The following is a 15,620-nucleotide window of genomic DNA, read 5'->3' on the forward strand; positions in this document are numbered from 1 at the left end:
AGATGACACAGATTCAAATCCCACACCTGCCCTTCACCAGCTGTGTGACCGACCTCAGGCAAAGTACCCATCTTCTTTTTTAGCTTGTTTCCCCCAGCTATTTAATAGTTAGATTATCAAAATAGCAGTGCTTTGAGGACTGAATGAGTTGATATGTGTAAAGCACCTAGAATAGTATCTGGTGCATAGTGGACACTCAAATGTTAGTTACTATTCTGTTGTTTAAGTGTGGGCTTTGCCACTCAGTACATGTGTGACCTCTCTGAGTCTCAGTTTCCTTGGCTATAATATGGGAATCCTATTATACCTTATCTCATACAATGGTTAAATGAAATAGTCTGATAATATGTGTGAAACTAACTGGCATGAAGTATGCGGAAAGTATATGCATACTGATTTTAGTTCTCTTAACAGCACTAAACAGGTTCTAATTAGCTCCCTAATCTCTTCCTGAGCCCTAAGGAGCAGGATCTCAGCCCTACTTCAGACAGCCACCCTCTCAACCACCTTGGTCATTTGAGCTGGGGCGTCCTATCCCATGCTGCAAGTTTTCCCCATGTCTGGCATGTGTATGTGTGTGTTCAGGCAACAGGGGAAGAAATGGACATGAAGTGGCTCCACATATCTGAAAGCCTAGTGTCTAAGCAGGCCTGCTGAGCTGGTCTAACAGGCACTGGAAATCCATGTAGCCTCATCCTTCAGAGTACAAGAGGAGAGGCATGGTGTGGGTACAGACACACTGGCATTGCTGCTGCCAATTGCTGCAACCTGCAAAGTTCCCCTCCTTCCCTTATGGAGTTACTAGCTCTGGGTTCACACTTCTGGAAGCCATCATCTCCTTCCCTCCAGCTTCAGCCCCCTTTCTCTGCTATCTACTTGCAGAAGCTTTTTGGCAAGCATTTCAGCCTAAGCCAAAATCTCCCTTTATTTCAGGAGAAAATAACTCACACTTAACAGATGATTACTATCTGGTAGTCACTGTTCCAAAGTGCTTTACCCATGTTTAAACATTTAATCAACCAATTCATGAAGTAGGTACCACTAGCTGCGTGTTTTTTGATGGGAAAGCTGGGGAATTTGAACGCAGGCAGTCTGGTTCCAGCAACAGTCCCTTTTAACCAGTATTTTCTATTTCCTCCTCTTTTTCCTTCCACAGTTTGTTATAAATATTTTCAAGTGTGCAGAAAAGTAGAACAAGTTTATAATTACCCATACATCCACCACTTAGACTTAACAATTAATATTTTACTATATCTGCCTTGTTCCCATACCTCTTTATTCCTCCATCCATCCACCAATCCATCTTACCTTCTTGATGCATTTTAAAGTAAGTGACAAACAACTTTATCCCCAGAAATTTGAAAGCCTCAAGGAAACAGAAAGATTTCTTGATGAATTACCCATGCTCACAAGAAGAAGTGGATGACTGAAATGACCTATATCTAGTAAAGAGATGGAATTTGTAGTTTAAAATCTTTCTGCAAAGTAAACTCCAGGTCCTGGTGGCTTCAATGATAAATTCTACTAAACCCTTAAGGAAGACATAATACTGATTGTACACAAACTCTTCTTGAAGACGGAAGAGGAGGGACCATTCCCAACGTATTTGGTAAGGCCAAAATAAAACTACAGACAAGAATCTCTGATAACCAGAAACACAAAAATCCTTAATGAAATATTTGCAAATCAAATCTAGTAACACATTAAAAAGGATACAATGTCATGACCAAGCAGGATTTAATCTAGCAATGCTAGTCTGGTTCTTATTTCAAAAATCAATTATAATTCGCCACATCAATAGAATGAAAGAAAAAACTATAGGATCATTTCAATATATAGGTAAAGCATTTAAAAAAATTCAGCATCCACTCCTGATACAAGCTTTCAGCAAACTAGGAATGACAAGGAACTTCCTCCACCTGCCAAAGGGCATCTACAAAAAACCTACAGCTCACCTCAACCTTATTAGCCAAAGATTTGAGACAAAGCAACACTAGCCACACTTAAACTTACCACTTCTACTAAACATTGTCTTGGAGGTCCTAGATGGTGAAGTAAGCTCCCCCCTTCCCTAGAAAAGGCATACACAGTGGAAAGGATGATAAAAAACAATTTTGTTTGCAGATGACACGATTATCTATGTAGAACATCTTTTCAAGCTACGACAAAGCTGCTAGAACTAATAAGTGAGTTTTGTGAGGTTGCAGGATACAAGGCCAATATACAGAATTAAATTGAATTTCCATACAGTATTAACAATGCTTTTTCCCACTCAATCTCTGGGACACCTTCTGTAGGTAACCACTATTCTAACCTTGTTGCCCACAGAAGAGCTGTTCTAGAATGTTCATAAAAGAAACAGCATATACTCTTTTATGTAAGGCTTCTTTCACCCCTGAGGTTCCTTTTTTTTTTTTCAAAGAATGTGTTTTGAGAAATTTCATACATGAAGTAATTCAGAAGTGTCTGCCTATGCAACAACAGTTCAACACAGGAATTAACTTCTGATTCAAGTGCACCAGCCAAAAGGTGGTACCAGGGGAACCCTGGGGAAGAAATGAGGCAGAGAGTCAGTAAGGACATGGGGATCCTCTCAGAAGTACCCTGGGGGTATGCTGGCGGCCTGTGTTTGGTGGGGGTAGGTCATAACCAACCGGGGTGTAGCAACGGCTGGTCTCGACCCAGGTCTCTGACAAAGATAGGCTGGAGAAAAGCATAAGGATCTGTTCTTTAGAAAACCAAACAAATCAAGTCTCTAAAAGCAGAACCTAGGGAGGGCATTTGCAAATTTTGTAGCTCCAAGCAGTTTTTAAGCAGGAGATGGAAGGGAATAAGTGCTATTTTCTGCCAGGCACTGGGCCTGTTTGGATCCTTACAACTGATCTATGAGGCGGCCATGATTTTCCCCCACTTTAGAGATGAGGCAGTAAGACTTTCCTCAGTATTGGCCATTTCATGAGGCAAAAATTCTCTTTTTTTCCTTTCAAAATCATGTCATTGCAAGCCCTGGTGGTTGGATGACTTGCTCAAGGTCATTCAGAGACCTGTTTTAGAGTCAGTATATAAATTCCAGTTCTGTCCACTTGTGAAGAAAGTTATTTTCGCCTAACTCAAAAGATGGGTTAACTGCAATTCTGGTGGCTGAGTGCCCAGGGTTACGACACTACCACTTGGTGAAGCTGGGGCAGTACAGTTTCAAGGAATTGTGATTGTTATGTTTTCCAGTGATTTACCTCGCTTCCTCCTCACTAAGAGAACAGTGAAGCAAACCCGTCCAAGAACCAAGGCCTCACCTGCATTGTTGGCTTCCTGGGTTTCCAAGTGTTGCCAGGTACCAAGCTGCCATCCTCAGGGCTATTGTGCTGGGGATTGTGATAGCAGGCTGAGCACCGGAAACATTGGTGGTGGTGGCACCAACAGTTGTAGCAGTTGGGCATCATGTTTCTCTTTCGCAAAGCGGGACAGATCTCCCCAGAACAATACATGCAAGGATCATGGACTATGGCGCCCTGGACGCTGCAGGAGTAAGAGCAGGTCCTGTGGTAATCAAAATCACCACAGTGCAGTGGCTTGCAGCACATGGACTGTTCTAGACCTTTGCTTGCAAAACATTCTGAGTAGGGCGGAGTTTCTGACTGCAGAAGTGACACAGAATGATATGATTGGTCTGTGGCATGATACGATTGGTCCATCGGATGGTGCCTTAATTCCCGATAGCTGGAGCTCAGTGGCTGGAAGTTTGGGTCTACAGGTTTTGGTCTCTGGGTAAAAGTTTTACTGCTATGAGTGGTTAAACCTGGCAAATGGGATGTAGATAAGGATTTGCTACCCTCCTCAAAGAGCTTTCTTCTGTCTGCGAAGGGCAGGAGGATGGCTTCCTCCCCAGCTGGGGCAGTAGAAGCCTTCAATTCTTTGCTATCACCCAGGTTAGAAGGGCTTTCCATGGCTAGTGCCACGTGTGGCTGCAGGTTGTGCTCTGGAGACCATCTCCAATGGCCTCCACGGACTCCACGGTGAACATTGGTTTTCTCAGAGTCAGAGGGGGATGAGTCAGACACTTTCCACCAGGTGTTCAGGCCCAAAGAAGGCTGGCCAGGCCTTTGACCAGGGCTTATTTGTCCCTCCAAGCCTGTCCTAGATTCATGGCTCTCTGGGGCTTGGCTAAGACACTCTGAAGACCTAGCCCTGAGTATCATACTCTTGGTGAAGAGCTTGTCTCTGGGGCTAGGTGGTTTTTTATATGAAGATAGAAGAGATGAGTTAGAGGTGGGAGGTGGAGGACTTTCTAGGGGCTCCTCAGTCTCTTCCACAGGCTCCTGAGTGTCACACAGCTGTGACAGGGAATTCTTGCTTTTCTGGAGCTGGGCCTTCCTCCTCTGAATTTCATTACGCAGATTGGTAGCAAAACGCTCACTCTTGCGCCGGTTTTGGATTGAGCGGCCCCGAGGACCTCCGTGCCGCCTACCACCCACCCAGCCACATTCCTTGGGTTCACTGTCCCCTTCTTCAGTAGCCTCTGTGCTGCCAGCTACTTTAGTGGTTGAAGAACAATCCCTGGTTTGTTGGATGAGGGAGCCAGAGGCAGAGGGCTGCTGGCTGGCTGATTCATTGCCTGCTCCACTTGCTCTGTTTGGGTCCTGGAAACCTTTTTCTGGAGGGTGTCCATCAGCTTCTCCAAGTGGGGAACTGCTTGGGCTCTGGTGCCCCGAACACAAAGGCCTATCATCCACTTGCCTGGCTTTTCTTTCTTTACTGTGTTGGTCCTGGGTTCCTCCTGTAGGGGGACATGGACTTTTCTTTCCTGTATGGCTGCTATGCAGGGGTGACAGAGTCCACTCATGGCCATCGTGCCCAACTGGGAGCTCTGTTCCCTTGCTGCCCCTGGTATCGAGGTGTCCATGCTGTAAATGGGATGCCAGCAGCTGTTCAGGGGCACTATGGCGATGCCCTGTGGGTCCTGTGAGGTGTGGGGGGCCGCCAAAGGAAGCCTTAGCTAGCTCTGCTGAAGCCTTGTTGAGTGGGCTGTAATCTATGCTGGAAGCTTTGTCACATGCTTTTGGGAATCCAGCAGCTTTGGCTGAGGCCTCCATTATTAGATGCTCAGAGTCCTGCTGGCTGGATTCAGGAGTTTGGCTGAGCTCACAGTTCTGATGGCCCTCATTTGTCACTTGGTCTTGCCCACTGAGGCAGCAGAACCTGTTAGAGTTCCTTGGGGATAGCACAGTGTCTAAGCTCACTTTCTCCTGCTGCAAGGAGTCCACAGGCTCAGAAGCCCTGCGCTGCTCTCCATTGAGGAGTTGGGCTCTGGAGGCTTGCAGGCTATCTCGCCTCACTGGAGGCTGTGGTGGGCCTCTGGCAGCTTTGGCAGGCTCTGAGTGGTGGCCTTCCTCTGGGCAGGATGACATCTGGGAGCTGAGAGTCGGGTGGCTCCCACTGGGGCGCCGGCTACCTCCTGAGGTCTCAGCTACACTGGGCCGGCCATTAGGGGCTTTAGCTGGCCCCGAGCCTTGCATGACGCAGTCTGCAGAGCCTGGCTCCTCTGGCCTGAGGGAAAGGGCACAGTCAGAGGCATTTGAGCTGGCTGAGAAGGAACTATAGGCTGAGTCACGCTGGTTGGGGTACATGTTCTGATCAATGGGCAAAAGGTGCCCCTCATAGGTAGCTTGGCCTGGTTGTTCCAGGCTCTCCATGCTGCCAATGGAGCTGCTTTTCTCAGTGCTACAGTGCCGGGAGAGTGGGCACCACTGCACACACACGTCACTGCAAGACACAGGGCACACTGGTTAGTTAGTCAAATTACTGGATCCCTTTCCCACCTTGGCCAGCCCTGCCATGGAAGAAGGCAGAACAACCCAGAGGCATCCATGCCACAAATAAGAAGGAGATAAGGCAACACAGAAAGGAAGGGAAACAGAGAAAGATATGGACAGTGAGGGCACACAGAGATGTGGTAAAATGGGAGATAAGATAATACATGGGAGCAGGAGAGGGCAAGATCCCAAAGACTAAAAGAGTGAGAACTCCATCAGGGCTTAGGCTTTGTTTCCCGGCCACCAGTGAGTCTAAAATTGCTTCTGGCCTGTCACTGTCCTTAGGGAGTCAGCATGCAGCTCTCTGCCAGGACAGACAATCATAGAATATTAGTGTCAGAGAGGGGCTCCAAAGGGTTGATTCAATTTCAGCCAGCCCATTTTGTAAATCAGTGGTTGCTGAATTTGAGCATGCATCAGAAGAAGGGGGTGGGCTCATCCAAACACAGGTTCCTGGGCCCTAGCCCCAGAGTGCTATATCTGGGTGGATCCTGAGAATTTTTCCCTCTGACATGTTCCCAGGTGATGGTGGTACTACTTGCTGGTCCAAGGGACCACACTTTTGAGAACCTCTGGAGTCAGGCAAGTGCTCAAAAGGAAGTGATTCTGAGGAGGTGATTTTCTCAAGATCACCCAGCTGTAGCTTGTGACCCAGACAGGGCTGGAATTCCGGCAACCTGTTCTCTTCTTGACCATAGCAATCCTGACCATTTACCAAGGACCTATGATGTACCAGGCACTTTACAATGTCTCATTTCAAACTGAAGGGGAGATATTATTATCTCCACTTTAGAGGAAAGGAAACAAGTTTAGCAAGGTAAACTGACAAGCCCACGAAGGTGCTAAAGAAGCAAAGCTAGAATCTGAACCTAAGTCGCTGTGAGTCCAACCTCTTAGCTCTTCCGCTATACTATTTGTTAAATGGGACTAATAATAATATCTGTAGCAGAGGCTTGCTTTGTGGGTAAAAGCAGTTAATAAATGTGACGCCCTTGTCACAGCCTGGGCTCCTAGAAAAGGTTCGATACACGGTAGCTACTGCTCTTTTGCTTTTTTGTTTTAATTGCTATTGTTGTCAGCACCCTCTGCACCACTAGTGTTGTCAGTATCATTGCCCCTGCCTACCCATCCCTCCCTCATCCCCACAGCAAAACCAAACCCGGGAGACCAAGGAAGGGACTGGGATCAGACACAATCTTGAATTTTAAGTACCATTTCCCACAAACAAAGCCAAAGTGAGCCAAGTCATGCCAGTAACTCCCTATGACTAGAACCCCAGAGGTCACAGACTGTTCTCAGAAAGGCCACAGTTCAGAAAGCCAGAACTGAGTGGTGGCAGGGACCCATGAGCCCCTCGGATCAGCTTTCCTAAATGCTTGCTCTTGCCCCTTACCCACTCTGCAAACTTGACCCCCGGGTTAAGAATCCATCAATTCCTTGTTGGCAAGGGAACCTGCTACCCACCCTACCACCCTTCCTGCTGCAAACAATCACACCCCCACTCAAACAGGAGCCAAGCTCAAAATATGTTTCAGTGTATTCTTCCAGAACAACACTGCCTCTGCCTCTGCTTGGAGTTCCTGTCTTCCGTTGCCAAATAAAGTCAATGACTTAGGGCAAACTCAATGCTTGGCTTCTCTGAGCCTCATCAACAGAAATTCCTCCTGAGAGGGAAGATCTTGTTGTGGAAGAGAAAGGTCAGCTTTGCTGGCTCTGAGTGTTTGCAGACAAAGTTCTTGCCTCTTCTGCGCAGCTGTTTTTGACAACAGACAATACCAGGCCTACTGAATTGAGAGAGCCTCATGGCAAGTGGACCGGACCCTATTATTCAGGGAGGTGCCCAGTCTAAAGGCTTTGGCTCAGTGACAGAGCTGATAAACTCTGGATGAGATCACCAGCGAGTCACTGTAGCTAGAGAAGAGGACCAGAACTGAGCCCTGGTGCACTCCTGCATTAAGAGACCAGGGGAAAGGGGGGAGGGGGCGGGATTCGGAAGAACCAGGTAAAAAGACTGCGAAGGAGCAGCCACTGAAATAGGATGAAAAGCAGTAGAGTGTGGTGTCTGGCAAGCCACGTGAGGTAAGTATTGCAAAGAAGCATTTTCTAGAAGGGAAGGGACTGTCCCAAAGTCACAGAGGATTAGCAGTAAGTAGCCTAGGACTAGAACCCAGGCACTACGGAGTCCCACTCCATTTTCCACTATAGCGCTCTGGGGTCTGCAACACACAGTGGGGACTAGAGCAGAGGTAGGGGGATGGCCAAGTTGTCTACCCTCCAGCCCATCTTGAGGGGAGGGTTCTAGACTCACCCTGTGTTGCAGCCGGAATGCCAAGACAAGCTGAAGGCTTCGGAGGGGAAATGCATGGTGGTGGCCGCTTCAGGGCATCCCTCCAGCAGCTTGGCCACATGCCATGAATGCGGCCTACTAACAGGGGCGTTTCTCCTACAGCAATAAAGGGACAGGAAGTCAGCTTAGGGAACCAGAGCTGAAATCACTTCCCATGCAGCTTCCGCCCCCACCCCCTCTTTCCCTTAAGTGAAGTAGAACATCTTGCAAGGAGCTGGTAAGGAATCTTAGTGGCCCTCCTCAGCTCCCAGCACTCAAATCTCCTTCATCCTGAGGGTGAAGTATGGACATTCAAAATATTGGCTTCACAGGGCTGTTTTGCTCATGGGTGTAGCCCAAGCCCACACAGCAGTGCCAGACACCATACCAGATGCTCATTAAGTACCTGTGGAAAAAATGAGTGCTGCTGCCCAATAAACAGTAAGCTATGCTATGTCTTTGTTGAGGAAAAAAAAAATCCATCTGGCCAATCTTCTCATTTTTCTCTGAGAAAAGAAGAGGCAAGTGATTGAGAGGTTCAAACAAGTCAACACTAGACTGCAAATCCTCCAATTTTCAGTTGTTCATAGGTTAAGCATTTGTCAGATGTTTCCTTGTTTACTAGGTACAGTCTGTACACAGTTCTGGGGATGCACCCTTAGTCTCTACCCTTGGGAGTTTACAGATTAGTGAGAGTGATAGAGCTAATTCAAAGGAAGCATGGCGAAGGCACTGAGAGAGTGGAAGATAAGATGGGCACAGAGGTGAGATGCCCAGGTTTGTAGGGAAAGGGTGGGAGTGAGGAGCCCCAACTTTTGCCAGGGAAAATAGCACAAAGTAGCAAATGGCGTAGTGCCAGGCTGACAGAGGAGACTGGCTGCTCAGCATGGCAGGCAGGGGTACATAAAGGACCTGGGTCTGAGGCCAAGGCCCTGGATGCAACCACAAGGATCTGTCTGGCGCTGGAGGCTGCAACCATACTCTTGCACCAACAGGCTTAGACATGACCCATTCCTGTCCTCTGGTACATTCCCCAGGAACAGATGCCACCCTTGCAAGTGGGGAAGAATGAGATGGACAAGAGCACATATGGGACATGGGTAGTGACAGAAGATAAGGAGAAGACTGATGAGGTGGGTGGGGGAGGGAGGGAGGGAGGGAGGGAGGGAGGGGGGAGGGAAAGCAAGCAAGCAAAGGATATCAATAGGACCAGGTAGATGAGAAAGAAAAGAGTGAGAGAGGTCACCAAGAAAAAACAAATGCCAGAAAGGGGAAAAACTGAGAGAGATTATAGAGAAATACATAGTAGAGGGCATTGGGTGGTAGAGAGAGATGAATGACAGAATAAGAGAAAAGGATGAGAAATAAGGAAATGAGTGAGTTGAGAGATGATAGCTTCTTTACTAATTTATGTAGGCATTTACCATGGCAAGCTCCATACTAGACACTGAGGATACAGAGTCGACTAGGATAAGGGGCCCTATTTTGGACAAGCTTGTCATCTAGTGCGATAAATCACCTCTTTACCTCCCAGGAGAAGTAGTGGCTAGACTTGAGCTGCATTCCATCCCAGCTGGGAGGGGCCTTCACTCCAGTGGAAACACAGAAAAATCCCAGCAGTGTGAAGCTCTAGAGGCCAGAGGCCTAAAAAGGTAGTCTTGAGGATGGCCTTCCCGGGGAAAAACAAGTGTTGAATGGTAACAGGCCAGATCCGGACAAGGAGGTGAAGGGGAAGGGCAAGGGAAGCTGCTGGCCAAAGGTCAGGAACCAGAGCGGCCAAAGGTCAGTGGCCCCGGGTAGGATTTACGGGGAGGAAAGCCAAGCGAGGCCCCCACTTTTAATTACAGTGTTCTATTATGGGTTTCAGAGTGCCCAGTGGGGAGACCGGAGGCAGAAGATCTTGGTGGGGGAGGAGGTAGGGTACTATTCCAGTCTCACGCACTAAGCCATGATGCTAGAAATCTTTCCAGCTACTATTACCTGCTGGTCAGCCATTCACAACTGTGTATAAAGCAGCTCATGAAAGTACTATGTACTGCCACTTACTATGAGCCACACATGCCTACTATGTACTATGCTTCTAGGTGCTGAGGGAGGATTCAGCAGAGAACAGGGTACCTCTGTTACGTTGGGCCCTTCTTCCACATCCAGGCCCTTAACGCTTTATATCCAAATAATGTGTCCATGTGCCAGCCAGTCTCCCCTTGTTCCACCTCCAGTCATTGCTTTTACATCATATCATGTCAAACACCACTTGAATTGTGGCACTCACCTATTCAAGAATCTTCACTGGCTCCCTATTTCTTATCCTGTCCTGTATCAAATGTAAACTAGATCAGACTTGCAAAGCCATCTATCAGCTATCTTTAGCCACCCAGCCCAATCTCCCATGTCCGTGCTCCAGTCGTGGTCTGCAACCAACTTTGTCCCTTTTGCTGTTGGTTTTCCAACAGAATGTAGCACAGGCTCTGGAGATAGAGCACCTTGGTCTGAATTCCAGCTCTACCACTTATGAGCTCTGTTGCTTTACATGGTTGATTTCACTTCTCAGAGCTCTAGTTTCCACTGCAGTAAAATGGGGGATATAATTCCTAATTCGTGGGGGTTGTAAAGAACAGATGAGACAATGGACGTCAGCTGCTTAGAGCAAAGTCTGGTCGGCCCTCAACCAATTTGAGTTATTACTCTAACTGTTCCCTTTGCCTGGAGTCCCCCTCTCATTTTGTCAGCCTGGATTCCATCTGTTCTTTAACGTACTGCTCAAGTACCATGTCCCATAGGGTGCTTGTCTTTAGTCATGTAGTCCTCACAATTTGGCCCATAATAATATGATGTTTTTATGTTGCCCATCATCATTTCATCCCACCAACTGCATTAGGCCAGTAAGCAAGGAGATAAACACGGGTAGATGGATCTTTGGTTCATGTCTCTTAAGTCTACTATTTTGGATGTGTGATTCTATACAAGTCACTTAACCCATCTGAGCTTCAGTTTTCTTATTTGAAAAAGGGAACAATAATCCCTACCTGGCTGGGTTATTGTGAGGATTAAGGATAATATTCTCAAAGCATTTGAGACACAGCCTAATGCATAACAAGGTGTTAATGAATAGTATGTAGTCTGTAACAAGGGTTATCAGCTCAGACTTGCCCTTCTCGATGGTTCAAGAGTACTCCCAAGAGTACTCAACTTGTCTACCCATTGTCAAGATTTTGCTACACCACTCCCTTGCCACATTTTGAAATGTAGCTTACAGAAGCCCCTGCTCTGTAAGGCTTCACCAGGTGTAGGGAACAATCTCAAAGGAGACAGAAGCAAGGCAGTAGGGGCATTGGGACCACTGAGAGAAAACCACAAACTGGGGGAAGAAAAATCCTAGCAGAAGAACTGCAGCTAGAGCTGGAGCCTTTTAGCCTTAGTTTGGGAAAAGGAGAGGAAACTATAGGGTCAAATACTTGGTGTTGTGCTGTTCCTAAACATCCCAAGACTTAGAGACAGCCCATTCTTAACATTCCACTTCTAGCTGTGTGACCTTGGGCAAGTAACTTCCCTGAGTTACAGATCCTTTATCTGTAAAATGAGGAAGATAACTATCCCTTACTCACAAGTTAGAACCTGGATCAAATGCAATCTCACATGTGAAACCACATGGCATGGTGTCTGACATACCATAAACTTTAAAGAAAATAACAATGTGGACCATTAATTGAATACTGAAGATGTGCCAGGCCCTCAGCACTTTGCATCCATTACTTGATTTGGTCCTCACTCTGACCTTATCAGTAAGAGCTTTTATTATCTCCACTTTCCAGATGAGGAAACAGAGACACAGAATGCTGAGATTGCTTTGCCACAAGAATGAGGCTCAGAACCTCCAGTCCTTTCTAGGATACCCTGTGGCCCCTCCTCCCCAAAGAGGGCCCTGTCTCAACAAGCTTGAATACCTGAGGCTTCTCCTACCTCTTTCCACAAGAAGCAGTCAGGAAAGGAAAGTTGTGGTGGTCCGAGAGTTTAAACCATACCCTCTTTAGGTGGTGGGGAAGAGGGATGAAGAGAAATGAGCAGAGAGGCAAGAAAATGCCAACTACCAACCATGCAGCTCCAGGCCTGGCCATGAGGGAATGGCGCCTGTGTCTGCCTTTTCTTCCAAGGCTGGCTCAGGTACTGTCATTGGCATATACCCCATCATTCATTATCCCAAAATTCCTTTCTTAGGAAGCAGAAGGAAAGGGATGTTGAGGAGAGAAAGTAGAAGGGGGAAGAGGGGCGGCAGCCATGGCTACCAGTGGTACCTACCATGAAAGTTGCCCCTGGTGGGGAGATGGCTTAGGAGAAAGGTGGGTATCCAGGTCAGCTCAGGTGCCCACCAACCCCTCCAGCCCCCAGGGCTTCTTTCTGCAGGCCAGAGCTTCCCTTAGCTGGGACCCATCTGCCTTCCTGCTAAGACCTCCTGAGATGAGGGGCTATCAGCCCAAGCTCCTGAGTGTGATCCAAGGGGGCTCAGGCACAGTTAGGTCCCAGTTCCAAGGACAGAGGGGAGTGGCACTGAAGGCAAGGTATGGCCATCAGCTGGTGGACCTAGACGTGGCCACCACCTCTGGGGCCAAGAGCCAGGGTCAAGAGCAGGACAAGAATGAAGACACTGCTCCTGAAACCAGCCAGTACCCTGGTGGCAAAGGAAAGGATGAAAGGCCGTTCCAGCAGCATAAACAGCCCCCCTGTTCCCAGCTCCAGCCTCCTCCTCTGAGCCTGGCCCAACCCCTTCCATAGCTCAGGGGCCAATAAGGAAGCTGGGCCCCCAGCCACTGCTGGAACTCAGGAAAGGAGCAAGGAAATGATGTTTGGGAAAGATAAAGCGAGTGTCTAAAAAGAATTTTTAAAAATACATGTAAGTGAGAGAGAAAAATACCCCAGACACATACACTTAAAAGAATTCCTGAGCTTCCTGAACTGAGCTGACCCCACCCAGCCATCTCCGTAGGTCCTCTGGGCCCCAGAGATCAGCCAAGCTGAGCAGCCTTCAGGTCCCAAAGAGCAAGTAGTCAGTACTACAGCTGGTTTTACATAGCTGGGGGCAAGTGACCTAGAGATTTTCCAGGGTAAAGGTCTTGCTGAGACAGCAAGACTTACAAACCAGTCCGGGTCATATTCTACAGGGTCTGCACTTCCTATGGGCACCTGAGCAAATACAAGGAAAACTTCATTTTCTTTTTTTTTTCTTTTTGAAAACTTCATTTTCCAGCAGACACTCCAACTCCAGAATAGTGGTGCCTGGAGTTGGCATCTCTGGCTCTGCTATGAATTTGCTCTGACCCCTGACAACTTACTGCCCCCTCTGAGCTTCTGTTTCCTCTCAGCAAAATAAAACATTGCACTCCATTGAAACAAACAACCCTTCCAGCTATAGCATGCTATGATGTAATAGTCCTGGGCCCCAGGCCAGGGCTTCAAATGATGTCCTCACTGACCTGTGTGACAGCCAGAGACCAGAGCAGCCCCCACATGAGTTTGTTGTATATCCAAAGCCCAAAGTCAGGCACCAGAGTTTCATTTCTCTCAGGGATTTAGAGTTGGGGGCAGGGGGTTCCCTTCGTAATAATCCTGATCCCTGTTCCAGTTTCCCTTGGCCTCTGGTTATAATTCCAGCAATTTCTGGCCCAAGAGGGCTTACATGAGCCTCCTCAGGACAAGAAGTATATCCAGGCCATTCCTTTCTAGCGAAATTATGACTGTAGGACTTGAGAGAAATCATCTCTTCCCTCTGTACTGCCTAGACAAGTCTGGGTTGAGCTATTATCTATTTCTCAAAAGGCAGGTGCCGTCCAAATATGTCCAGAGGTCCTCTTTTGGTAGTTAGTACTGTATAGGGAAAGGTTGGGGATTTTATGGGCATATCAATCTGGCTTAGAGTCTCAGCTTTACCACTCACTAATTGTTTGGCCTTAGGCATGTCATAGGGCTTCCATTTTCTCATCTTCAGGCATTTAGTAAACGGCACCTGCAGTTAATATTATCTTCTACCCAAAATAATAATGGGCAAAGTACTCTTAATTACTTAAGTTACTTAAAAGTAACTTTTTCAATCCAAATGAAGATGAAAGAGAGATGACTAGTTAATAGAAGGTTCAAAAAAAATAAAAAAAATAAATAAAAGAAGGTTCAAAACTGGTGGTTACCTGAGGGGAGACGGGTAGGGGGGGTGGGTGAATAGGAGATGGGGATTAAGGAGTGTACTTTTTGGGATGAGCACCGGGGGTATGGAATTGTTGAATCACTATATCCTACACCAGCGACTAATAGAATACTATATGTTAACTCCACTGGAATCAAATAAAAAACTTAATAAAAAATTTAGAAAATAAAACAATGTTCAAAAGCAAAACCTAGTACTCTAGAACAGAGCTTCTCATACTTTAGTGGGCATACTAATAGCCTGGCCATCTTGTAAAAATGCAGATTCTGAGTCAGTAGGTGTAGAGTAGGCTTCAGATTTGACTTTTTTAAAAAGATTTTTTATTTATTCATTTGAGAGAGAAAAAGAGCGAGAGCGAGAGAGAGAGAGAGCAAGCAAAAGCAGGGGGAGGGGCAGAGGGAGAGGGAGAAGCAGACTCCCCGCTGGGCAGGGAGGCCCATGCGGGCTCAATCCCAGGACCCTGGGATTAGCACCTGAGCCGAAGACAGATGCTTAACCATCTAAGCCACCTAGGCACCCCAGAAATGACTTTCTCACAAGCTCTACAATAATGCTGATACTGCTGGTTGGATCACCATTCCTTGACAATACACTAGGGAACACAGTACCTTTAGCAGTACACTAAAGGATAATTCCTGGTCGGAAAAATTATCAGGATAAACTGTCTCTTCTCATGTCTTTACTCAGGCCTCGGCGCCCAGGCTCTCCTAATCTTCTGGTCACCGAGTGCCTTCCTCTTTCCACTCAGCTACCCAGTGTCTAACAGTGCTTCCCTGATGAGGCCTGCTGATCCCCACTTCCTAACAAAATAAAGAAAAATGAGTTTGATAATAGTCTGGCCCTCTCCGTAGCCAGGTGAAGTTGAGAAAATTATGACAAGAGGTGCAAGTGCGTTCATGGGACTTGCTGAGGTAGGGAGGTGGGGTGGGGATGGGCAGATGAATCACTGGATGGGCAGGGGAATCACTGGATGAGGTGATATGATAAGCAGGTTGGACAGAGATCGCATATACTTGAAAAATCTGTAGGCAAAGGGACTTAAGAGAGGAGCACAAGCAGTTTGGCCAATTTGGGATTTGGGAAAGAGTCTGGGAGATGACGTGGGGGTAAAAGGGGCATCCTCTCACTTAGCAGTGCTGAGTTCCAGATTACATGACCAAGTTTAGCCTCCCATAATTTTATTTTATTTTTTATTTATTTTTTGTATATTTTTATTGGAGTTCGATTTGCCAACATATAGCATTAACACCCAGTGCTCATCCCATCAAGTGCCCCCCTCAGTGCCCGTCAC

At 47.1% G+C, this 15,620-nt stretch overlaps 1 protein-coding gene across 5 annotated transcripts in view; it reads right to left on the minus strand.

The window, feature by feature from the left end:
* The window catches only part of SHROOM4 (shroom family member 4), a 298,508-nt gene that overhangs the window by 37,855 nt on the left and 245,033 nt on the right, over positions 1 to 15,620 (minus strand). For 3 of the 5 annotated variants that reach the window (XM_055338487.1, XM_055338486.1, XM_055338488.1), the window contains exons 3-4: positions 8,119 to 8,253; positions 3,294 to 5,760 (exon numbers count right to left, since the gene is read on the minus strand). In XM_055338487.1, coding sequence (XP_055194462.1) covers positions 3,294 to 5,760; positions 8,119 to 8,253 — 2,602 coding nt within the window. Of the gene's footprint in view, positions 1 to 3,293; positions 5,761 to 8,118; positions 8,254 to 12,432; positions 12,796 to 15,620 lie in introns of those variants that run through there. The other 2 variants (XM_055338489.1, XM_055338490.1) reach the window with 2 other exon arrangements.

The sequence above is a fragment of the Nyctereutes procyonoides genome, unplaced genomic scaffold (genome assembly GCF_905146905.1).
Source record: "Nyctereutes procyonoides isolate TBG_1078 unplaced genomic scaffold, NYPRO_anot_genome, whole genome shotgun sequence".
Lineage (NCBI taxonomy): Eukaryota > Metazoa > Chordata > Mammalia > Carnivora > Canidae > Nyctereutes > Nyctereutes procyonoides.